Source organism: Lepidochelys kempii, chromosome 3 (genome assembly GCF_965140285.1).
Source record: "Lepidochelys kempii isolate rLepKem1 chromosome 3, rLepKem1.hap1, whole genome shotgun sequence".
Classification (NCBI taxonomy): domain Eukaryota; kingdom Metazoa; phylum Chordata; order Testudines; family Cheloniidae; genus Lepidochelys; species Lepidochelys kempii.
In genome coordinates this window covers 120056247-120081155 of record NC_136382.1, presented here as the reverse complement: position 1 = coordinate 120081155, position 24909 = coordinate 120056247, and the positions used below count along the sequence as shown (strand labels likewise).

Here is a 24909-nt window from a genome sequence, read left to right as displayed (position 1 = left end):
AAACACATCAAATTATGTTGCTCTTCTGTAACATGACAGCAGACTCCAAAATGACAGTATAATCTGAAAACTTTTGAAAGTTTGCAGAAGGTAAGAAGTGCTTCTCACTCTGTAATTTTCTTTTAAAACAAAACATTAATCTTTGAAGAATGCACTGGGGGAAAACAACACCCTTTTCCCAAAGTAAATGTTTTTTTTTCTCTTCTGAACTTTGTGCAAAATGACAGATTTTACACAAGCTTGTTCACACACTAACACAAACTGCAGTCCTGTTTGGCCAGATTCAGCCTAGAGCAGGTAAGTTTTAAACCTTAGAAAATAGGGATTTATTACAGCATAACTACTGACTAACTTAATTAAAATGGGAGCACCAAGCAATATTGGAATAATAACAATTATCCTACATTTTTCTTTGTGAGTGCATTTATGGTCTGATTAAAATAACCAAGAGGGTTTAGGCAAGTTTGTCACACCTCGCTCTATCACAGGGATTGGCAACCTTTGGCACGCCGCCCGTCAGGGAAATCCGCTGCTGGGCCGGGCTGGTTTGTTTACCCGCAGCATCGGCAGGTTCGGCCAGTTGCAGCTCCCACTGGCCGTGGTTCACCGTTCCAGGCCAATGGGGGCTGTGGGAAGCGGTGACCAGCACATCTCTTGCCCCACGCCGCTTCCCGCAGCCTCCATTGGCCTGGAGTGGCGAACCGCGGCCAGCGGGAGCCGCGATCGGCCGAACCTGCAGACGCTAAGGTAAACAAGCCATCCCGGCCCACCAGCAGATTTCCCTGACGGGCTGCATGCCAAAGGTTGCCGATCCCTGCTCTGTCACCTTGCTTCAATTCCCCTGTAACCAATGTTCCCTCTAATTTTTGACAGTCCATGCGTGAAAAAAATTTCTTCTGTGCAAATTGTTGTGCATGCGGTGTTTTGCAGTGGGCGTGGGGTTTAGGATATGTGTGTGTGCACACACCCGCACAGCTTAGAGGGAACAGTGCCTATAACCCTAACCTCTGCTACTCTAGCCCCAGGACCTTCCTGTGGAGAGATCCTGTCATGCCAAAGTGGGTGGTGGCTTTTGAAACAAGATGAGAAGAAGCAAACTCATTTCCATATTTAATTTGTATATTATTTATATCACGCCAAAACATACACTGATGCCTCCTCATAGAACAATAATCTACCACATCTCCTATGGTAAATCTGCAAGAATCCTTCAGGCAATCCAAGGTATCTGCTTGATAGTTCATTGTCTCCTCCAACAATTCCTTTCAGATTTTAGCTGCAGGTAGTTATGTCTGTTTGCACCTGTGTATGTGTGTGTAAAACACAGCCTGAAAATCCCACTTTAAGAGTTTCTTAATATTTATATAATAATAAAGACCTATTTTGATTATATACCCACATGCACACGCACGCACACACACAGAGTACACATACAGTCAAAACTGCGCATGGCTGAAATCTCAAAAGACTGCTTGCAAAAGACTCCTTCGTGCTTTCAAGAGACAATGCACAGTCATGGAGATTTTTATTGATTGCCTGAAGGATTCCACAGATTGCAAATCTCTCACTGAAAGCACTGTTGGAAAAACGTACCATTCAACTATCTCTACTGTAATATGGGTACATAGATACATACAGTGAACAGTTTCAGAGCATTTTAAGGGGGTTCATAACCCTACTGTTTTAATTTGTGTCAATGACCCTGCTCACAGTCTCTCTCATATTGAGACACTCACATATTTTCATATTCTATTTTAATGAATTTTTAAGCCATTTTATTCTTTACATAACTGATTACAGTATAGCAATGCCACTGTAACTATCCAGGTGGAGCATCCCACAATGTATATCATTATACAGTCCCTTCTCTGCATCTTCTCCCTCCGCACTTGCATAAAGGAATCACTGAACAAAATGACCCACTCTGCTGGTGCAGGGGTTCTGCAAAGCTAACCACAGACCATGCTCCCCCTTGCCCACACTCACTCCTGGAGCCAAGAACTCTATCAGAACCTTAGCACTTGGATAATCTGATGAATAAATTAGCCAGCACAGGCTATTTTCATATATCACTGGGAAGAATGGGGAATCCCAATAATAATTTCAATCAAAGTCAGACTAGTGTTGTCAATATCAGCTGTAAACAAAGTTATCCAACAGTCTGGCCTCCACAGATAAAAAGATATCAGCTGGTTGACATTTCTTATTTTTCTATAATTCTGTAGTTCTCCAAACCAGCACCACTCTAGTCACTCGAACTATGTATTGAGAAGCTAACTGAAGTTATGGAATCATTGCTAAGAACTCTGAACAGGAGGTGTAACATTGCATTTGAAGAGAGGGGAATGTGGAATAGGAGGTTTAACCTGAAAGCAAAACCATAAAGCATTCCACATCCTTCACACATATATTCTAATTGTCTTTGTTAATTTTAAGTGGGAACAAAACATATATGCTCACGATGGTCCCTGTGGTTTATTAACAAATTATTAAAATGAGCTCAGGAATGCACATTCACTGGACAAAATATTTTCCAATCTTCCAGAAAAGAAAAAGTGAAACATTAAAAAAAAAGAAAAGAAAATTTCCCATTACCAGTTTATAGCATTGTCCATTCAGAAATTTTATTAAAATTAAGACAGGATGGGACCTGGAGGGCGTAAAGAACACCAGCTGCCTTCTGAGACTCAAAGTCAATGTCATATGGACATCAAAATTAAGGTGGTGCATTTCATCCCTATACTTCCCCTGTTCTCCCCTGCAGAGCTTATACTTGCTACATACCTCCTCAGGCCTTTTAAGGTGAAATTCACACCAGTGCAGAGGGAATGCACAAGAACTCTAAAAATCCACTTGAGCCTATTAAATGTGGTTCAGAAGGACTTGTATGGACCCTCTACACTAGCAAGAATGTCACCCTCCATGAAGAAAGCTGTCTCTGCAGATAAAATGCCATGAGCTTAACTACTTTCTCAGAGGAACAAAAAGTTAGTAACTCTGAATTGCCATGTGAAGTCTATAAACATTTTTGGGGACAACTTTAATGTCTGGTCTATCTGCTGCAACAAGATAATAGTGATTAATAACATTCCCTGTCTTGGATGTTATACTTTCAGGCTCTGGATTGGTAGACTTTTTCCCCTCTCCAAATTGCTTTCGCCTTGAGTTGCGCTCTTCAATTTATCTTGTGAAAACTAAGGCATTACTGAAGACTAGCTGCAAAGTTAACTATGCATTAAAATTGAAAAAGAGCATTATATTTCATATATAACTATAATATAGTATTTTGCTTGAGTGAAGTTATATTTTAAATAAAAGAATGACATATACTTTCCTAGTTTAAGAAATAAGCCAAAAATGGTCAAATGGATATTAGATCCCCATATATGCTTATATTTGCATACTTTTTTTTTGTATTTTTTTGCTCTATGCATCTCACCTGGAAATGATAGTTAATTTAAATGTTATGTCTCATGCTGTTCTGGATCCAGATTCTTCTGCATAACCTGTTTCTAGTGTGAGTACACATTGTTCATCTAAAAAAGGAGCTTTCTAAAAATATACATGCATTAACTTTTTCACCAACCTTTTGGTTCATTTTAACTAACTGAGTGAAACAAATCACAACCGATATTATTTCAGATTGTGCCCTGAGAATTTAAAGTTCTACAAATGAAATTTGGAAATAAAAATGTTTCAGAACTGTAAATGACAGACTTGTCTGAGGTGCCTTTTGTGGTGCAGAACGTGTAATCCATATTGTGCCTGTTCTTACTACCCATAGAGAGGAAAATATTTGTTTTTTTTAAAATAGTAATACTTAATGAACAGTGGGACAAACAATGAAGTCAGTTGTGTGAAGGAGTTTGGACCCAATAAAAGAAATGGAATGTCCTTATCAACACAATTGGCATGCTCTGTAAGCTGATGCATTATGGGAAGGATGCTTTCTTCACAACAACTGTTGTATTACCAGACAGTAAACTTACACGATGCACTCAATTTTACTTTTTTTATTACTACTGGGTCAAATTTTGCCCTCTGATAGGCATGCTCAGGTCCCACAGAAGCCAAGACAGTGGGAGTTGTACGCATGTATCTGAGAGCTGAATTTGGCCCTATTATTATAAAGAAAGAAAATCCTTTAGTGGATAAATTATGAAGAAAAAGAATTTATAAAACAAACAAGCAAGCATTAAAATATAATTAATTACAAAAAAAACCAAAAAAACCAGAGCCACTTACAGGGCTTGATGGAGTCTTTGGCCAGCCTGGGCTGCTAATGCTATCACTTTCATCTCCATGAAATGAGGAGATGCTAGCAGAGCTTGGGGACATTGGGGAAGGGACTGGCAGGTTGCCTGGGGTTGGGGGCTGAGAAATACCCTGAGAGCTGTAGCTATCCTGTGGTAGAGGAATAAAAAAAAAATAATATGACAAAGGCAGGGCAAACTTTATTAAAAACAAAAACAAAAAAAATACATCCAGTTTAACAGACTGACCAATTCTTTTTATATATAAAATATATATATATAAACAGAGAGAGACATACAGAAAACACACACATATAGAAATATATATATATATATAAAGGTATTAAAACAACATTGTTAATTAGTATAATTTGGAAAGTTTGCTGGATGCTTGGCTAAAGTCACTAAGCCACCATGCTTACTTCAAGCTCAAATGGAATGCTAAGCATGGGTTTCCCCTTATGAAAGAAAGAAAAAAAAGCTGTTCACCTTATTTTATCAAATAAGGCAGGAAAGCAAAATATTAACGTATGTTGCTGCTGCGGAGGCGGCCAAAACAGGAAGCTATAACTGAAGGCAGAGAAAAATGGCTGCAAGTATTGAAACCAGGCAAGACCCTCCTTTCCCACCCACCTGGCTTAGCCAAATCCCCACACAACTGATTGAGTGGGTTGCTTTGCCCCCGCGAGTTAAAATGCCATAAGAACTAGTAACTTTCAGATCCACACAATGGAGGAAAAAATAAGAAAGAAAAGAAAAGAAAAGAAACAGAATGCACATGAATGGAAAAGGCATGCAGGAAAGAATAAAAGAGGGTAGGCCAAAACCAGAGAATGGAGGACAACATAGCGGACTTCTGCTGGGCCAAACCAACACCACGTGCAGAGGAAGGAAATACCTTTGACTTGCTCTCGGGCTGTGGGGGTCCTTCTTCTTTGCCATCTGCTTTGAGAGGAAGGGGCAGTTTGGACTCACCAGGTGTCATCATATCTGCAAGACCCATAGGTGCTAATCAAAAACAGGAGAAAGAGTTTAGCATGATAGGTTTGGCTTTACAAGAAAATGCTTCCTGCTGTCAAAAACTGATGGTATATGAAGCACAGGTCTTCCACCTTCCTCTCTCCTCCTTTTATTATAGCACCTGGAAATCTGGAAGTCTCTTAGATTTAAGCAGACAAAAAAACAAAGGGGGGAAAAAACCAACTATCACACTGCAAAATCATTTTACAAAGTATAAATAAAATTTTAATGCTGCTGACAAGTTTGTGTCTATAACAAGATTGGGCTGGTATATAGTAAGAAGATGACAATCTTCTTTGGAAACAGTTACATCTTTCACTTTATCTAGAGCAGAACATAAGCCAAAACTGTTTGAAAAATTGATCTCTGTGTTAATGCTGGGAAAAGGGTGAAAATTCGAGTCATACTCCTGTTTGATTTGGTGGCTAGCAGATCATGTTGCTATTTCTCTCCACTATCTGCAGTTTGAACTCCATGGTTATGTGAGTTTTTTTATTTAAGGTACTAAAAGCCTTGGGGTTCCGACACATTCATCTCCCAACTACTGAATCACACATCTATAAAATCAGCTCTAAGGGAGAAATGGGCATTCAACTTTTCTCTCCTGCAGAAGCCAGGTGGGACAACAGGTGAGTACTCAGACTACATGTTCAGATAATACTTACACAGACACCTTGTTGGGGTGTTGTGAACGTTAGTTAATTTTTGTTCAGTGTTTGAAGACGCAAGTGGTAAGTATATTTTTACTAATATGCATTTCTAATGCATTTCTAATATGAATGCAAGAAAAGATTCTGAGGTAAAAATACATACAATACGTGACAGAGCAGATTCTGAGAGATGACATGTCATCAAATCAATGCAAATAGCCAAAGAACAATTGCTAGACACTGCCTGATCACTATGTGCACAGCATTCACTAAAAATTGGGACCGTCTATAAGACAACCATTTTATTTTTAGAGATTCAAGATAAGCAAAAGGGGGAAGGACAGATAAAAAGGTGCGGCAAGAAAGTGGAGGAATTAGATTTGCAAAATGTACAAATTATAAGAATTAGAAAAGCAACATTCTTTAAATAAAATAACATTAACCTGATGGTTGTTGGACCAGATTGCTTTTCTGCAAATGGCAACGCTGGCTAGTTAGCACACGCACAGCATAAAAAACTGAGGGGGGATATTGGCCGGGGACAGAAGCTTTAAAAAATACTTCACAGATTGCCCACTACAAAACGATTATTGCACATATTCATGTATTACTATGTTTTAGAAAATAATTAGTTTTAATTATAGCAGTCAGAGAGCAAGCAGGACTCTGGCGAATAAGCTGGCAAGCTTTGCAGTGCTAATTTGCTAATACCTTTAGCATCACTGCAGGTTGAGATTATGGGTCTGCCAAAAAATCTACCCAACCATGTGAGTTTACAACTGTATGCTTAATATTCTGTGTGGAACTACTGGTCTTTTTCATGGGCATGTTTTCTTGTTTTTTTTTCAAAGCATATTTGTAGCCCAATCAATCCCTTAAAGACATCACAACACAGAAATCATAATTGAGACACTTTAAAAAATTACTTGCAATACTTAGAGACTTTAAGAACTGGAACAAAAAGCCTTTTTTAAATGATGCAGCTGCAGCCAAAATCTATTGAGATCAGCTAAAAACGCTGTTATTTTTATGAATGTGTGTGAAACCTCAACAAAACAACCAAGCAATATTATGCTGAGAAGCCTGTCTGTATTAAACATCTGATTTGTATGCAGTATTGCTCGTAACTCCCTTGAAAGAACAGGGCATTTTGTGACCAATATGAGTTGAGGACCAGTAACTTGACACTTTTATTTTTTTAATCCTACATATTTTTAAAATAAGTTTGTTTCCCTAAAACAACATCATCACCACCACCAAAAAACCCCCAAACAAACTAAAGAACAGAAAACCCACATTTATGTAAGAAAGCATAAAATGTGCTCCTATAATTTGGTTCCAAACTGACATAATGTTTCAGAATTTCATGTTATAGAAGCTGAAAACAGAAAGTAAACTTTTAGTTTAATACCAAACCAAACATGTTCCCAAAAATTATTTTGGAGAGGTGGTAAAATCAGCTAAGCACTAACCACATTTCTGCAGCGGAACATCATATGACTAAATCCTTCTTTTTATAAATTATTTGATATTCTTTTCTTGTAATTCTGTTTATATCAGAGGTTACTATTATGAATCGTGTTTTTGAAGGGTTATAAATTAATAGTTTAATAAAAAGACAAATGACCCAAGTCTGCAACTTACCACTGTATTAGCCATTTTTAAAATTCACTAAAAAAATCAAATAATTATTTTGGATGGTAAATTATTTTGAACTTTTCTGATTTTGTCTGCTTTGCAGTGTACTTAAAGACAATTCCACACATGCTGGTAACAGGGATTGTCAGGAGCTGAAGACAACTATGAAAAACTTTTTATTTAATAAAGTGCTCAGAAAAGTGGTTAACAATCTTTGTTCTATGTTTATTATTGTTTCATCTACCTTGCAATGGGAACTGCAAGGGCTTTGCTATGTTCATTGTAAGACTGTCTAGTTTTCTTGTAGATTCTGGAAGTACTTCCCCATCCTCTGCTGAAATGCTGTTTCATAACTTCTTGCAAGAATACTCCCCAGTGATTTGCAACAGACATCCCTTCACTTTCTAGTGCAATGTCACACTAGGGGCATTCTTTTGACCCTTTTCCAAGCAGTGGGAGAACATCACTGTCACAAAACTCCGCTAAATTAAGACATCAACCCTTTCTATATATACACTAATAATCCTGCATGTGAAGTGCAGACCAAAAGATAAAAAGTAAAATAGAGGATAACAGGGAAATTTGTGACTCAAAAAAAGTATTGTAGTGTTCTGTGAACAGGTTTCTAGTTCTAGCCTCTCGCTTTATTATAAGAATATAAGAGCTAGAATGATTTCGTAAAGCGAGTATGAATTAGCTATTCTACACTGAATTTAATGTACTCAAAGGTATATATGACATGAGTAAAACTGCAGCAAAGTATTCTTTTTGCTAAAGGTTGACTATCAGAAGATGGTGAAATACAGTAAGAGCAGCAATACACAAACATTGCTTTTCTCTTTATTGCTAATGCAATAACAAATCACACTCTACAAACAGAATATTTTGGCCTCTCTCTCTCCCTTGCGTATAGGGTTGCCAACCCTCCCGGTTTTGCCAGGAGTCTCCCAGAATCAGGCTCTATCTCCTGGAGACTACTGAAGCCAAACCAGGAGATTTTAGGCTGCTAAAAGTCCAGCAGCACAGCAGGGCTACGGCAGGCTCCCTGCCTGACCTGGCTCTGTACCGCTTCTGGAAGCGGCCAGCAAGTCCCTGCAGCTCCTGAAGGGGTGCCGGGGGGCTCCGCGTGCAACCCCCGCCCTGAGCGCCGATTCCACAGCTCCCATTGGCCAGGAATGCCTGCAGGCAGGGGTAGCGTGTAGAGCCCCCTGCCTCCCTTCAGGGACCACAGAGACATACCGGCCACATCCGGGAGTGGTGTGGGGCCAGAGCAGGCAGGGAGCCTGCCTTAGCCCTGCTGCGCTGCCACTCTGGAGCTGCCCGAAGTAAGCGCTGCCTAGCCACCGCTCACACCCCTCACCCCCTCCTGTATCCCAACCCCCTGCTCCAGCCCTGAGCCCCCTCCTGCACACAAACTCCCTCCCAGAGCCCACACCCCCTCCTGCATTCCAACCCCCTGCCCCGGCCCTGAGTCCTCTACCAGAGCCTGCACCCCACACCCCATCCTGCACCCCAACCCCCTGGCCTAGGCTGAGCCCAGACCCCCCTCCCACACTCCGAACCCCTTGGCCCCAGCCCAGAACCCACACCCCCTCCCAGACCCCAACCCCCTGCCCGAGCCCAGTGAAAGTGAGTGAGGGTGGGGGAGAGCAAGCGATGAAGGGAGGGGGGATGGCGTGAGTGGGGCGAGGCCTTGGAGAAGGGACATGGCAGGGGTGACGCCTTGGAGAAGAGGTGGGACGGGGGCAGGGCAAGGGTGTTTGGGTTTGTGTGATTAGACAGTTGGCAACCCTAGCATGCACACACACACAAGTGAATTTAGTGCTCATGTCAGATTGACAGCATTGAAATCTCAAGTACTTTTCACATCCACAGAAGAGATACAGCATGGATAGCAGCACGGCCAATGTGCCTCAAACTCTTGCCTGAGGAGACCTCACTCTACAGGTGAAATGATAACGTAGGTCCTGATAGTGCAAAGACCTGTGCATATGAGCAGCCCCAACAAATTCAATTAAACAACTCATGTAAGTAAAGTTAAGCATAAATCTTTGCAGGATTTTGGACCCTAATCTTTGTGACCATTCAATCTCTGATAAGACTACGAACTATGACTTTGGTTTCTGTGATGTGGACATCTGTCCACTAAGAACTGGCAAGACATCAGGTCATACAAGTTACAGAATGACAGTCACTACCAATATGGGCCTAGAGGTGAACAGATCCATACACTGTTACTAATTCCACAAGTCATATAGTCCTCTGAGAACTGTAATAGCTGCAGTAGTTTCAGTGTGCATATACAGGGGCTGAGTTGAAGAGTGTATCACATAGCAGGAGATGATGACCTCAGTGAAGATTTTTAAGTGACTCTGGAGCAGGGTTAAAAATCGAAAGAAGTGTCCAAAATCCTCAAAACAATCTAGTCAGAATAGGGCAAATCATTTGATAAGCTGGTGAAAATTTGGCCACAACTTTTCTAAATCTGATCACCAATTATTACCTTACAATAGGCCCCTTTATTTTTTCCTGTGGAGGAATGGAGATTATCCCTCATCCCTATGAAAAAGTGAGACCCCCTGGGAAGCTCATTTGCAATGCTGCTTTATCAGCCAGAGGAGTTACTGATGAGAAATATGAGGCGCATTTTCATTGTAAGAGATCAGAAAAATGAAAATGTAACTAGTAGCAACACAGTGAAAAATAAATTCATTTTCTAAAAAATTTCTCATTTTTAATAACGTAATTGTTATCCGTATCATGCATCCGGCCAATTACAAAAATATGTATAATTTTTAACTTGACAGCGTCCCTTCAGTTTCTTCAGCACAAACACCATTTTCCAGGATCTCATTTTTATAATTTGGCATTTCTGAGGTAAATAATTTACAATTAATTATAAAAGAAAGAAAATGCCAGGTCTGTGTGGGACAGAAAACTTGGGTCTGTAATGAGGGCTGTCCCTTGCAATAAGAGAGAGATGAAGTTCTCCTCAATGTTTTATGCTTCTGTGGAAGTGCAAAGGAAATCAGGCCTAGTCTACACTTAAAATTTAGGTTGACATAGCTATGGCACTTGGGGTGTGAAAAATCCACATCTGTGAGCACCGTATGTCAACCTAATCCCCAACGTAGACACAGACAGGTTGATGGAAGACATCAACCTAGCTACTGACGCTCAGGGAGGAGGTATTCCTACAGAGATGGAAAAATCCATTCTGTCACAGTAAGCTGCATCTACACTATGGGACTATACTGGCATAGCTATGGCACAGTAGCTGTGTTGCTACATGCCCTGTAGGGTAGACATGGCCTCAATGTCACTTTCTGATTCTCATGTGCAAGCGCAGTGCTGAAACATTTGAGATGCAATGGCTCCATGGGACAGATTGTTCAAATAATCAATTTCCACTAGAATTTTAAAACCACATCATTAAAATATTTTGTATTGGGCTTAAGTTTTGTGCAAATTTTGTGTTATTCTTTTTTTTAAAAAAAGCAAGATATTGGGTTAATTTAACTCTAAATAGGATAATATATATATCTAAGAGAGATAAACCCGTGTGTTTCAGGATAAAAGCTGATGGGGGGAAGGGAAAAGAAAAAACTTCCTCTATGGCAGTTTGTTTCCTAATTGCCAAGGGATCCTAGCACTTTCTTCTGAAGCATCTGGTACTGTCATAGAGAGAACACTGTACTAGACAGACCACTGGTTTGATCCAGCCTGGCAATTCCTATATTCCTAAATTACTCTGTGTCAGCGGAAATTGTGAACGTGCTCTGCTTTACACACGGTGACTGCTTAAGTAACAAGATGTAGAATTGCAAAGCTATCGTCTGTGGAACTTGTGGCATCTGTTTAATTTAAAATACCAAAGAAAAAAACAGGGCTGACTGGGAATAATAAATATTAATTAATAATAAAAATCCAATCTGCAAAAACAAATATTAGGTCATACTGAGCAACAATGCAACTCTATTTTGAATAAAACCATTGTAGAAATAATCCCTAATAACATCAACACAAAATCCCGCTCTCTTGTATGGAGTAAAATCTTAAGATATGCTTGTGTTTTTTTAAAAATCCCCTCCTGCTTACTGTATTTTTTCCCTGGCATTATAGCTGAAGAAATAGCTGTCACATTCATATTCCTGCTGGCTCCATTTAAATAATTACCCGCTCACTGAAGCCTGTAACAATTTGTCACTACACAAGAGGCTTTTTTTTGGCCCTGTACGCTGCCTAAAACACATTTTAACTGCCATATTGTCTTAACTTAGCAGAACAATGGCTGAAGTGCCACTCAGCAAAGTTGGTGTCAATGGCACAGTAAATCCCATTTTCAGTCACATAACAGTCTTCATCTGTATGCTCTTTACCTCCTCAAATGCTGCACTTCAGCAAGAACAGAGCATTCTGGCAACCCCAATGTCTTCCCTTTACCCAACGCAAAGTTATCATAACTACTGCATTTAGAGCAGTTCTTATCTTGGAAATTAAACCTCTTACTTGCTTGATGTGGGTGGACTGGGGGTGGGGATATTTCAGGACATGGGAGAAATGGAGAATTCCCATTGCTCACCACCAGCATATTCTTGAATTAGGCTTCTCTTTTCTTTTCACCCTGGTCTTTACACAGTGCACATGCTCTCTTCTACTTCAATAAGCAGTACAGCACAATACACGTATGTGTGTATGCGCACATCTCGTATTTCACTTCCCATAGGGTAACCTCCCCATTAATAAGATTGGAACAAAAGAAAAACTTCACAAATGCACAAGACAAAAAAAAAAGCTGATAAATGTTTAAATTATTAAAAATCCAATATTTCAGAACGCATAACACAATAAAAAGAATATGACTAGCCCATACAAAAGACTGCTAGGATAAATGGCCTTGCACTGAACAGATTTCCACTGTATGAAATAATGAATGGCTGAATTATCTGAACAAAAAAAACCCTCTGTGAATCTTCCTTTAAACTGGTTATTCCTTAGGAATACATAAATCTTCTTAGGCAGGGAACTCTGCCATCTGTTTGTTGTTGGTTATTTTTGCAGCTCTGGGGGCCAAAGAAAAAGGAGGAAAAATTACTGCCGCTAATGGCAAACCAGAATTTATAGTGTAGTTTCAATGCTCAGAAGCAATTTTATTTCAGCAAGCCAGACAAAACACATAACTACACAACCCAAATACAATATTACCTGGGACAGCTGTGGTGGGGGAAATGCAAGGCATTAACTAATGGCCTGTTCAATAGCTTTTCCCTTTTCATCCAGAATGTAAGTGTGCTGCCTGGACAAATAAACGGCTGCCTAGCCAATGTTAAGGAAAAGCTATTTTATTTTATTTTTTAAAATCTCTCTTTCTGATTCCATTTTTTTCTTCCACTAACAGAAAACATACCATGACCCCTTGAAAAACAAGTTAGCTGGGAACACCTCTGTTTAATAGTGGTCACCCTGGACATAATGCGGTACTGTGGTGTCACTGTCCATTTTCTATCTGAAATCAAAAGAGGATTGCAAGTTGAAGAGGAAAAAAACTAGAAAGGACGAGAAGGAAGAAGGAAAGAAACAGGGACGGCAGAGTTGGGAGAAAAGTATAAAAACCTAGGCTCTTGGTAAGATACAGTTCATCTTGTACTTGACATGCTGTACTGCTTAAGCAACAACAGGTAAGTCAGGTACTGTACCAGCTGAAGAGAGGAATCCCATCAACTTGCCTGACCTTTGTAACACCTCCCTGGTAACCCCACACAAACCAAAGTTTTTTCAAGAGGAGTAACTATAAATAGCAAGTGCACAGATAGAGACTCGAAGGTTTGGGCTCAAGCATGCTGAAGTTATGCTTTAGGGCGGTAATACTCAGAGCTCAGTGGTTCCGGAGCCAAATTAGCAATCAACGTTACCCAAAAGAGCCACAGTCGTGTGAATTCATTGCTTCATTTACTATGAAATAATATGCGATATAAAAATGTGTATTATTCTCACAGCAAAATGACTGACCAAGCATTATTATTTTATCAACGACAACTGGTTAATAACATAGTAAAAAATACTGAGTGGTTAATAACTTGGATTGGTTAATAATTAAATCACACAGTGTTTTAATATCAGGTGATGCAAAGCCACATTAAAGAGCCACCTGTGGCTCGGGTGCTTCAGTCTGGGTATCACGGCTTTAGGGTCATTGAAATCCTATCCAAAACTCCCTAATGTCTTGGAGAATCAAAAGGATAAACCCTTACTCAGATGTGATCTTGCAGGAATTTAGCTGTTAACTTTTCAGATGTGGTGGGGAGCCTCTCAATATTGTAAACTTTAACATGTAACACAGAAGCATATTATCAACAGAGAATTACATTAATTTGGCTCCCTTTCATAGGTGCTACGGGGCATGGAAGCCACACACAGGGCAACAAATAACAGTACTAATAATAATCTTAAACTCCCATAGTGCAAGGCACGACCTGTAACACAATTTTAGCAGGTATTTCAAGTGTATCTTGTTTGCATTTGCAACTTTTTTCCAGTTATGACTGAATCCAATTATTTCATACAGTAAATGTCAACAAGCAAAGGAAAGAAGCACTATATAGATATACTGACTTTGCAAATACCATGTATATGGTACACATTTTCAAAAGTGACTAGTTATTGTGGGTGCCCAACTTATAGCACCCTGAAGCGGCCTGATTTTCAGAAGACAGATGCTCAGTGCTTTCTAAAAATCAGGCCCATTTTTGGTGTCTCAAGTTGGGATCTCAAAGAGTGAGGCACCCAAAATTCGTCACTTTTGAAAATGTAGGAGTCTCTCTCTCTCTCTGCACCTCCACATGTCCCCAAAGGTAGGCCAAGTTTGGACCCAACTCCAAATACGCTGCCATAACTTTTCAAAATCATCACATTCATGTACACACTATGTGAGAGGATTTGATTGTAGCAGAAATTTATCAAGTATTTCACCAAAAAATCTGAGCACCTCATCTCAGTGTAGAGTCAATAACATGCACTTAGCTGGTAAACTGTGTAAAGGACAATCCCTCTGCCATCATTTGAGGGCTTGTACCTTTAAAGAGATTCATGGAGGAAGGTCACTCCTGAAATGTTACCTACCATTACCTGTTGAACTGTTCACCATGTTAGGTGCCATGCTGTAAGGAGGAGCTTGTGGGTTCATCAGGCCAGAGCTGTTGTTCATCTGCTGCGTGTAGGGAGAACTGGATCCCATAATACCACTCTGATTCATGCCAGGAAAACTGCCTTGCCTATGTGAAGAGAAAGCACACGCACAGGCTCTCGTTACGTATCTATCTCACTGCGGGGTGTGTTATGGTTCGTCACAGCATTCATCTCTTAGCATTCATGGGTAGCCAAGGAAGAGGCAGGCAATTAGTTTTTTACCTGCATTGGGGGCTATTAGTGTTGAATTAGTTACTGTATAATTGGAGACAGAATTAGATCGAACGCAAACCTCCAAAAATGTACACACTTATTAATTTGAACTGATACAACATAACATCACAAAAGGAGTTATAGATTATTATCTGTTCCAAGGGAATAGAGTGATGGACTCAGAGGAGGGAGAAAGGAGAATTTGAAATTGGCATAAGAAAAGCAACTGGGACAAGTTCTGTTTAAACAATAAAGTTCTTTTGATCCTATATTAAAGCTCCTTTGTCTGTCACAAAAGCCAAACAAAACCAAACCCAAAGAAAACTTGGTGAGTGGGGCTCATTTTTAGGAAATTCACTTATTTGCTCTTATCAAAGGTGTCTTGTTTGCAGTAAGATTTTAAATCCCTGTGGTGGAGAGTGAACATTAGTTGTACATGAAAACGTATCTACTCATCCTGGGCTCTTTGAGAACCATTAATAGCCCAAAGTAGCTGCAATGGAAATTTCAAATCAGATCATGTGAATGTCCTATACTGCTGCTGCTTCTTTCCCCCAAAACCAAGATCCTGCACAACAGCAGATTTTTCTCTTGTCAGTCCTGGTGACTTTGTTCACAGGGTTACAGAATCAGTCCTTCAGTAGATGGCACCAAAAGAATGAAGGTAAAGAACCTAATTATGGACTTGATTACAGCATTGGGCACAAAACGTACACCAGGCTGCAATCCCGCAAACAGGCACGTATGTTCTTTACTGACAAAAGAAGTCTCAATGGAACTACTCATATGCTTAAAAGTTACCCACATGTAATATACATGTTTGTATGTCTGGGATCTTAGTTTGCTCAAGAAGGTGTCCTGAATGAAGCCTTGCAAAATGATACTCCTCCACTCAACAGGGACCCGTAATTTTTTTTGAAGAACAAGTAAAATAGCATTAATTTTTTTTTAATCATCATCAATCTGGTAAAGGCTAGATCGAAGATTTTGTGCCTGGGCTAGCAAATTTTCATGAACAAAAGAATTTGCTTAGTTGTGTAAACTATCAGTTTTGCAGTTCTTTACAGTAAGCACAATGCCCATTCCACTAAAAAAATAGCCCCTTTATTCCTTACATCTATACTGTAATTATGTACTATATATTGGTATACTTATGTCTGCACACACATATTGATATTCATCAGACATATATATAATATAAAACATATGCACAAGTATACTTGTATATGCGTATCGTATGTGTGAAAATACAAACCCCAAATCGAAGAGTTTCTCCATTAAACATCTCATAAATTTTATTTTGTGATTTTCAAAAAACGAAATAAAAGTTACAAACCCACCTTTAGTGATCCCTTCTAGTAGAGAGAACATTTAGCTACCTTGCATGTACCTAAAATGGCATTTTTTGGTGGCAGATTGCAGGTTTGGTACAAATGCTTTTTTCAGCATTATGTAATATTAAAAAAAACAAAAACAAAACAGAACAAACAAACCAATCCCAAAACATAAAAACAAACCTACAACCTCTGAATGACTTGACTAGCTTCAGTACTTTTTTTTTTTTTTTTTTTTGCAAAATAATGTTAGATTTCCAAGATCTTTGACAGGAATTGATCTCTTCCTTTGGGAGTGGGGTACAGAGCTTTAAAGCACCATTTGGCTTATTTTTTCCAAATACGTTGTGAATTTCTTTAAAGGAGTAGAGAATGTGTTGTCTAAATAAAGCATTTTTTAAAAATCAGTTTTGTCCTTTGCTGTCACTCCTGCAAAGAGGCAAAGGATTTCTTTTGATATGAAGGAGACAACTGCCATAGAATGTCATTTCTCTGCCGTGATGATGAGCATGTGATGAGTTGTGGAGGGAATTTTTAAAAAAATGCACAGTGGGGCAAATCTCCAAGGGAAAATTATGAAGGGAAATAAAGAGTAGGACAATTTGGCAACAACTTTAAAAGGGTTCAGTGTTACAATCAAGCTTTTCTTATGTAAATATTGTAACCTTTCAAAAGAAAGCACTTCTCAAAGTTTTGGCTAAAAACTGTTATATATCACAAGTATATCTGGTGGAAAAAAGCTTTTTACTCTGAATAAATGTGATCCTTATAATTAAGGGCTACAAATACTAACAAAATGGGGAAAACCTGCATGTCTCTTTCTATGGAATAATACACAAAACATGTTCTGAAAGGTTCTTTCAAGGGGTGGGATGGGAAGGAGAGACAGGAAATAAGCTTCAGAAGCCAAGTCTTTCTCATGTTTGCCATTTGCTTTTAAAGAAACAATGCAGATTTCCAACTAGCAAGCAAACAGAAAATGCTCTTGGTTCAATAATATTATAACAGTACTACAACAATACCATATCTTTTTAATAGCATCCTTCATGCCAAATTGTTGTATTAACTATGGGGCTCCAGGAAGGCGTAAGGATCCATCTGTAATGCTCTGGTTGTAGGACTGGGGGTCTTAAATTGACATACAAACTATATAATGGGATCACATCAACTACCACAGTGATCAAACATGACAATTGCTAAGCAGTGCACAATAACACTATACAACAGGAAGTACAAAACTCTTTCCAGTTGAAACTGCAGGTGGGAATTAGGTAAACATAATGAGAGGTCTATCTTTGGCCATGACATCCAAAAAACTACCAAATCTTTGAAAAAGTGCCTTGGAATCCAGAATGACCATAATGACAGTAAATGGCAAAAAGAGAGGTTACTCCCCTTGAGCAGTAACTGCAGCTCTTGGGTCCCTGAGGGTGCTCCACTTTAGGTGCACATGTGCCCTTATGACTTTGATCAGAGATTTTTGGTGGCAGTACCCATTGTGCCTGTACATGCACCCTACATATCCTCGTGCCCCATACCAAGGCTATACAGGGCTATGCAGGCAAACCACCTTCTGTTTCTTCTCTACACACTATGTTGTCTGTCATGATCTTGATGGACTTGTTTTTGAGTAGGGGAAGAAAGCGGAGGCAAGCATTTCCTGACTCTCCTTAATTCCAATTCCAACAGACTGGTGTGCAAGTGTAGTGCCCATTTACCTTGGACTGTGTGAGAACCCATATGTGCTCTGCAGCCCACGATGGAAGCGTCCAATGTTAATATGAGAATTCTGGTTGAGGAGGATTCTTGCACAAAACTTTGAATGGATTCATCCACCTGATGAGTGACTGCAGGACGTGACTGGGTACAGGTACCTGCTTGTTGACAGTGCGTTTGTTGGGTACATGAACAGTCCTAAGCTACCCCAGAGACATCAAACATACAACCTGGTGTTTTGTGTAACAAAAATGCAAGATGCCATGTGTTCCAGCAGTTTCAGACATATCCTTGCTGGAACTTGTCGGCTGAGCTGCAATCTTTGTTTGAGGTTCTTTAGCACAAGGAACCCATCGAGAGGGAGACAAGCTCTGCCCCCTATCAACTCCAGAATCAAGAGAATTTGTTGTACAGGAGGTCATGACTTATTTCTCAAGATTTACCTGCCAGCCTAGACTTCAGAATAGAGAAGATGTTTGAACTGCCTATCACACCTCCTGATATGACTGACCCTGGAGAAGCCAATCATTAAAGTAGGGAAAGACAATTATTCCTAGATGATGGCAGTAGGCATCGATGACCTCCATGATTTTGAGAACATCCTTGGGGTGGATGACAGGCTAAAGGGTAGGACCAGATACTGGTAATGATTGTCACTGAAAGTGAAAAGAACAAATCTTTTGTGGGAAGGATGAATCGCTACATGGAAGAAGGTATCTTTGAGGATGAGGGTCGCACACCAGTCCCTTGATTCCAGGGAGAGAATTATAGCTGCTAGGGAGACTACCCTGAATTTCAGATGTCGGGAATCCTTATTCAATTGTCTGAGATCTAGTATTGGCCTCCAACCCTGATTTTTCTTGAGTATCAGAAAATATCTTGAATAGAACCTTTCCCCATCCGGCTATGGAAAAGGTAAATCTTCCACAGTTGATTGCATCTTCTACAGAAACCTGGACAACTGAATCCAGGAAGCCTGCCTTATCACTACTGCCGTGGAAACAGACCTGGCTCCATTGTCTGCCACATCAAATGAAGCCTGCAGTGAAGTTTTTGCCAAAAATTGACCCTCCTTTATAATGTGCTTAACTGTTCTTGAAGTTCCTGTGGTAAATGGTCAATAAAAGCATTAAACTTTTCATAGTTCAGGTAGTCATACTGAAGTGTTGCTGACAAACAGCTCTCATGACGAAAGAAGGTCCAGATGTTTCTGGTCCTTATTATAAAAGGTGGCTTTTTGGGTATGCTACCCACCCCTTTCATTGACTGCATCCATGACCAGAGAGTTTGGTGGTGGATGAGAAAATAAAAACCTTCTTGTCTGCCCTTGCCTCTTGCTCCTCAAAAGTCTCCTCTGGCACAGAATGGGAGGAGGGATGGATGGTACTGGGAAATGGGGTCTTGTGTATTTCCTGTGGGACTGAGTTGAGGTCCCTCAAAACTGCTGGCAGTACATTGCCCATGTATCCCAATAAGGCCAATGAGGGAAACCATAAGGCATGGGGGGAAACTAATGCTGGGCATCCCAAGTGTTGGAAGGCAGAGATCTGGTGTCCTGCCCCTGTTGAATTTGCAACGGGGAATAACATCTCCTGGAACAAATTGGGGATCCTTGAACAGAAAGTTCAGAGTCTGAGTCAGTATGCTCCTCCACATATTGTATTAAAGGTGACAACCCCTCCTCATGGATCACCAAAGGTGGAGAAGAGGTAGGTCCCCTAGACACATGTGCAGTCAGTGACCCAGTCAACCTTGGTACTGAGAGGCATCCAGGGGTTACAAGGAGTGGAGACTCAGACTCATTCAGTACCATAAGGTGTTTCGAGTACCAGAATTCCTGCAGTACCAGAAGCACAAGAGAACTCAGAACTGGCACTGATAGTGCTGCAGAGGCCATTATACAAGGTGCTGATGTTGGTATCAAGGGAGTCAAGGATTCCACTGAAGCTGATCCCTTGCAGTAGCAGTCTTCAGTACTGAGCCCTTTACCACTGATGTATTGGACGCAGCGGAAATCTTAACATGCTTCATGGTACGCATTGTATTCAGAGTCTCACTAGCACATGTCTCGGAGCATGAGGCCCCTGGTGACCAGAACTTCTTTGATGAGGAACTCTCTTTTGTTTTGCTCCTCTTCTCTCCTTCCTTCTCTCCTTCCTTGGACTAGAAAGCTCTTGGCACTGGTGGTGTGCTTATCTGTACCTCAGTCAAGGAGAGTGTTGGAGACTGGGGTTTCAGTGCCATTTTCTCCTTGGAAGCTCTCCGTGCTAATGATCTCAATGATGACGGGGCACTGACAGACATTGGGGGTTCTCTGTACCTGCGCCTGAAGCTGGGTTTAAAGCCTGCTCCATCATTAATAGTCTGTACTTAATTTCCCTTTTTTTATGGGATCCTCCCTTAAAAGAAAAGCGTAAGAACATGAGAGTCTCCCAAGAAATGAATGCAGTGGAAGTGCCTGTCACCAACACGGATTGCTTATTGACAAGAGAGGCACCTTTTAAATCCTGGGGAGCCCAGCAGAAGAAAAAGTTGTTCAAGCCAATAGGAGAAAAAGAAAAAGAAAAATGTATTTTTTTTAAGATAAGGGAGACAAACATCTCAACTATAAAGTACTAAACCTACTACTACTACTAAGAACTCATTACAAATATAAAACACTAATAAAAGGGGGAAGCAGGCACATAGGAAACAGGCACATACTAGACTTCGTCTCTGGCTGAAGGGAGTTGAGAAAGAACTGAGGGCAGTTCACCCGCGCAGTCCAATATAGCCTCGGTATGGGGCACAAGGATGTGTAGGTGCATGTGTGGGCAGAAAGGGCACTGCTACCAAAAATCTGCAGTCAAAGGCACAGGGGCACATGTACACCTCAAGTGGAGCATCCACAGGGACACTATTCAGAGAAGAACTTCAGTTTTCACTGTAATCCAGTGCTATCGTAGCACATTGGTTCAGTAATGAAACAGAGAATCACCAAGCACCGGTTCTGTGGAACTTATGTGTTCTTTGGTGGTCTCCTATCAAAGTACTGACCAATACTGAACTATATGACATACAGAACACTTTAGAGACCCTGATAGCTAAAACTTTATCAGAGTAAAGACTGTTTTATCCTGAGGTAAGCTGCGGTGTCCAATACACAGCTCGCCAACTGTACTGCTCGATGATGGCCTGGAAGGACAGTTTCTGGTAGGGAGCAAAAAGTAGGAATTTTCTGCCTCTAATTCTCACTTCATAGTGGGCCTCCCTTTGAGCAAAGACTGCTGACTGTGACAAACTGCATCAGGGCTATAATATGAAGTAGAGTCCATTAAAAAGAGAGCTGAGATCACCAAACTCATTTTGATTAACCCCCGGGTCACTAAACGCTTATAAATATGTTACAGAGCAGCTGCTAAACATATTTATATCTGCTTAAGGTCACAGCATCATCTGTTGGTTGCTGGAATAAAGTAAAAAATCTTATGCTTCCTTCTGCATTGTTTCACTAAAGTATTTGATACATTGTTTAAGTAGTAGTTACTTGAAAATATATTACCAATCTCTTTCCTACATGCCCCCCAAACTCTTTATTTTTGCATTAAAATTAATTGCTGAGATTTTTAAAAAACAGTTTTTACACATGGAGTGACATCTGCTGGTAAGAACTTAACTAACCAGCTGTATACTGTATATTGCTGAAGAAATCCAATGAGCCGTACATCGCATTAAGGGTGTGATCTCCAAGGAAGGAACTGGTTAAAAGGAATGCAAGTGATTATAACTAGGAATAACAAGAAGAAATTAAGAAAAGAAAACGTTGGGCGAAATGAAAATGGAAAACATTCTAACCTTAAAGGGTATTTATCCTTCAAGGGAAGTGATGGAAATCCCATTCCTTTACACATTTACAAAAAGACTACAAAAGGCATTAGAATATACACTGTAGGGAACAATTCTGTATTTGCAGGGGGCTGAACTAGATGACGAACCAGGTCTTTTCCATCTCTAATGTCTATGATTTTATGACACCTTAGCATACTGTTTTCTTTCCACTTTGGAGGAAAGTCATTTGGACTATTATAAAGTGACACCAATAGCTCAAAAAACCACACTTATATCCACCTTTGTTTGCTTTGTTTTAACCTACTATTGCTACAAGTATTCCCCAAGGATACTGTGACTGAACGAGATTAGGAATAAATCCTATATTTTTATTTACTTTGTGGAACTGACAGCACTTCGTGTACTGTCAGTTTCACTGTTTTGCTGATAGTTGCTCTTCCTCTCTCATGCACTAAGCATGATGACATCATTCCCATTTGCTGTTCTGGAAGGGAGTTCATATTCATGCTCTTCTCCAAGCCTTCCGAGGAATGTACCGGGAACACAGAATCAGAACAGCAGAGGCGGATTAAGCTTTTGTGGGGCCCTGATCCAGAGCAAGTGGGGGCCCCTCCCCACCCCTTCCGCCTGCAGTCTCCTCTGCCCCCTGCAAGTTCCTGCCGGAGAAATGGGGTCAGGGCGTGGGGGCTTGCCCTGCTCGCCAGCAGGAGTGTTGGGTGGGCAGAGTGGGTGCCCATTTTTCCAGGGCATAAGCCCTGTTGGCCCAGTGGTAACGTTGTGTACAAGTTTGGAACACTGAAAGTGTGCCCTTTTCTCAAGACTCCTGTATGGAGCAGGTAAGCAACAGGGACTGGGAGTGCCCATGTGAACCCTCTTTCTTCACTCCCCAAGCACCTGTCATGAGGCTAGGGAGCAACTGAAACCTGGAGGTTTGGGAAAGACCTCTTCCTCTTTCCCTAAGCCCCGCATGGAGGCGAGCGCCATGGAACCCTAGCTGGGGGATAACCTAGAAGGCAGGAGCCCCTTTTTTCGGTGGCCAGTCTCTTACAGAATGTTTCTCATTCCTTGGGGCCACTTTGCAGCCCTGGGGATAGAGCTTAGCCTCTTTATGGCCTTACCTCAGTGCTGCTGCTGCAGAAGTGGCAAGCAGGCAGGAGTGTGCACAGATGGGGGGAGGAATGACCTGAGCACTTAGTGCTGTTATTGTGAGGCTCAATCACTCTCCCTTGCTGAGAAGGCCCATATAAAGATCAGCAGGGAAGCACAAAAACTCTTACAAAAGTTTTTACAAAAAACTGAGTGTAAGAAATGTTTGGACACACTATTTAAAGGGTGTGATCTCAGCTCCTAGCTGAAGTTAGTCTATTTCAAAACGTCCACATTTGCAGTGCTCTTTAACAAAGTTAGGGGTATTTCTCTTTCATTTGCAATCAATCTAAGAACTGGTTGGTACGTAACCCCTCGTCTATGTAAAAAAGGAGCAACCTCAGGGTGGCCTTGGTAGCAGAGATCTCATTTAACCATGTGTTCTGAGCAGAAATACTGATCCCTACATTAAAAAAAGAGGGGTTGCAATGCTAGATCTGGTCATTATAACAAAGCAAAACAAGGCCATCTTATTAAAGAACAGAGATTACAGAAAATACACTGACAATACCAGGAGTCCACAGCATAATAGAGGTCACTGCTAGCTGAGCAAGAATTCTGCCCCTTAAACAGAGGTGCCATTACTTAATTGGGCCTGCAATCACCAGTAGGTTAGTGGGCCATTTCAAGCTCTTATAGTGAAGCCACTTCATAGCACTGAACTACTTTATGGAATGCTGACTGGTCTATTGGTTTAGTACCTATTAAATGGTTCCATCTCATGTCAAGTGCTCTTTGCAGTCATCTTCCTCAGGTTGGGACAGATGACTAATTACAAAATGAATATCAGAAACACCAGGCACAGTATCAGGAAATTCCAGAGGTGGGTCAGGATTAGCTATTCAGAATGATAAAAGCGGGTTAAACTTCTCACAAGAACAAAAGTAAAACCTTACATCTCACAAGGAAACATGTCAGAGTTCGACCTTTTGCAGTGTGTGTGCATGTGTGTGTGTGGATTAGGTTCTCTACACATATATTTATTCCAGATCTTTAACCTACATTGGTTTTGCAGAGAATGCACTGTAGCTTCTCAGGGGGGTAATTTGTGTAAACATTTTAAAAGGAGTATTTTTTTTAATGCTGACACATTGCTAAGGTGGCTATTTGATTACAAGCTGTGAAAATGAGTATGTTAGACTGTACTCACAAATCACAGTGTACTGACCAAATTGCCTTGCGCTTATCTGTGCTAGGTCTGCTGCATGACAATATTTCCTCTCTCTTTTAAATGTCAAAGTATGATTTGGGGGGTTGTTATTTAAACACACTGACCTGCACAATAACCAGAAGTATTTTATTTAAATCTGTCTTGAGCGGGGACTAGCCATAAACACTTATAATCTGTCATACTCTGACACCAAATGGGTTATTATAATGAGAGTAATTCAGGAGTGAGATCTACAAACACATTTTCCCTGGAGGATTTACACTCACTTACTCTCTCTTTCTCTCACACACTTTTGTTATGGATTTTCCCCCTTGCCACATTATGAGCTTCCTTGGAGAAGTGAAGCTGTAATCTGCCATCAGGGGAGGTTGTGAATTGGGAGAGAGAAAGAAAGGAAAGAAAAATAAAAAAGTAATTGCTTGCTGTGCTCTGACCAGAATCTCATCAGTGAGTAATAATTTAAACCACAACAAAATTGTATGAGATCAGGATGCTGGTTACAAAAGCATTAAAATGGCATTTAAAGGTGTGTGTGTGTGTGTGTGTGTGTGTGTAAAATCAAATATAATGTAACACTAATTTAAAGCTTAATCTTTCTTTTTTTGTTAGCTGTTACTATAAAACTCCCCAAACATGTATTTGTCCCTTCCCTTGTTTAGTGGAGAAACTCTGAGTTATAATAATAATAGTAATTTTTAAAAAAACAAACAAGAAACTTTCTGGTGTGATGGGTGCTGAGACCAAGACAAGATTTT

General features: G+C 40.4%; 1 protein-coding gene across 16 annotated transcripts in view; it reads right to left on the bottom strand.

Moving 5' to 3' along the window:
• ARID1B (AT-rich interaction domain 1B) overlaps positions 1-24909 on the bottom strand; it is a 405620-nt gene that overhangs the window by 39374 nt on the left and 341337 nt on the right. For 8 of the 16 annotated variants that reach the window (XM_073337743.2, XM_073337748.2, XM_073337745.2 and 5 more), the window contains 3 exons: positions 14681-14832; positions 5152-5261; positions 4246-4404 (listed from right to left, as the gene is read on the bottom strand). In XM_073337743.2, the coding sequence (XP_073193844.1) occupies positions 4246-4404; positions 5152-5261; positions 14681-14832 (421 nt within the window). Of the gene's footprint in view, positions 1-4245; positions 4405-5151; positions 5262-14680; positions 14833-24909 lie in introns of those variants that run through there. The other 8 variants (XM_073337738.2, XM_073337746.2, XM_078852206.1 and 5 more) reach the window with 4 other exon arrangements.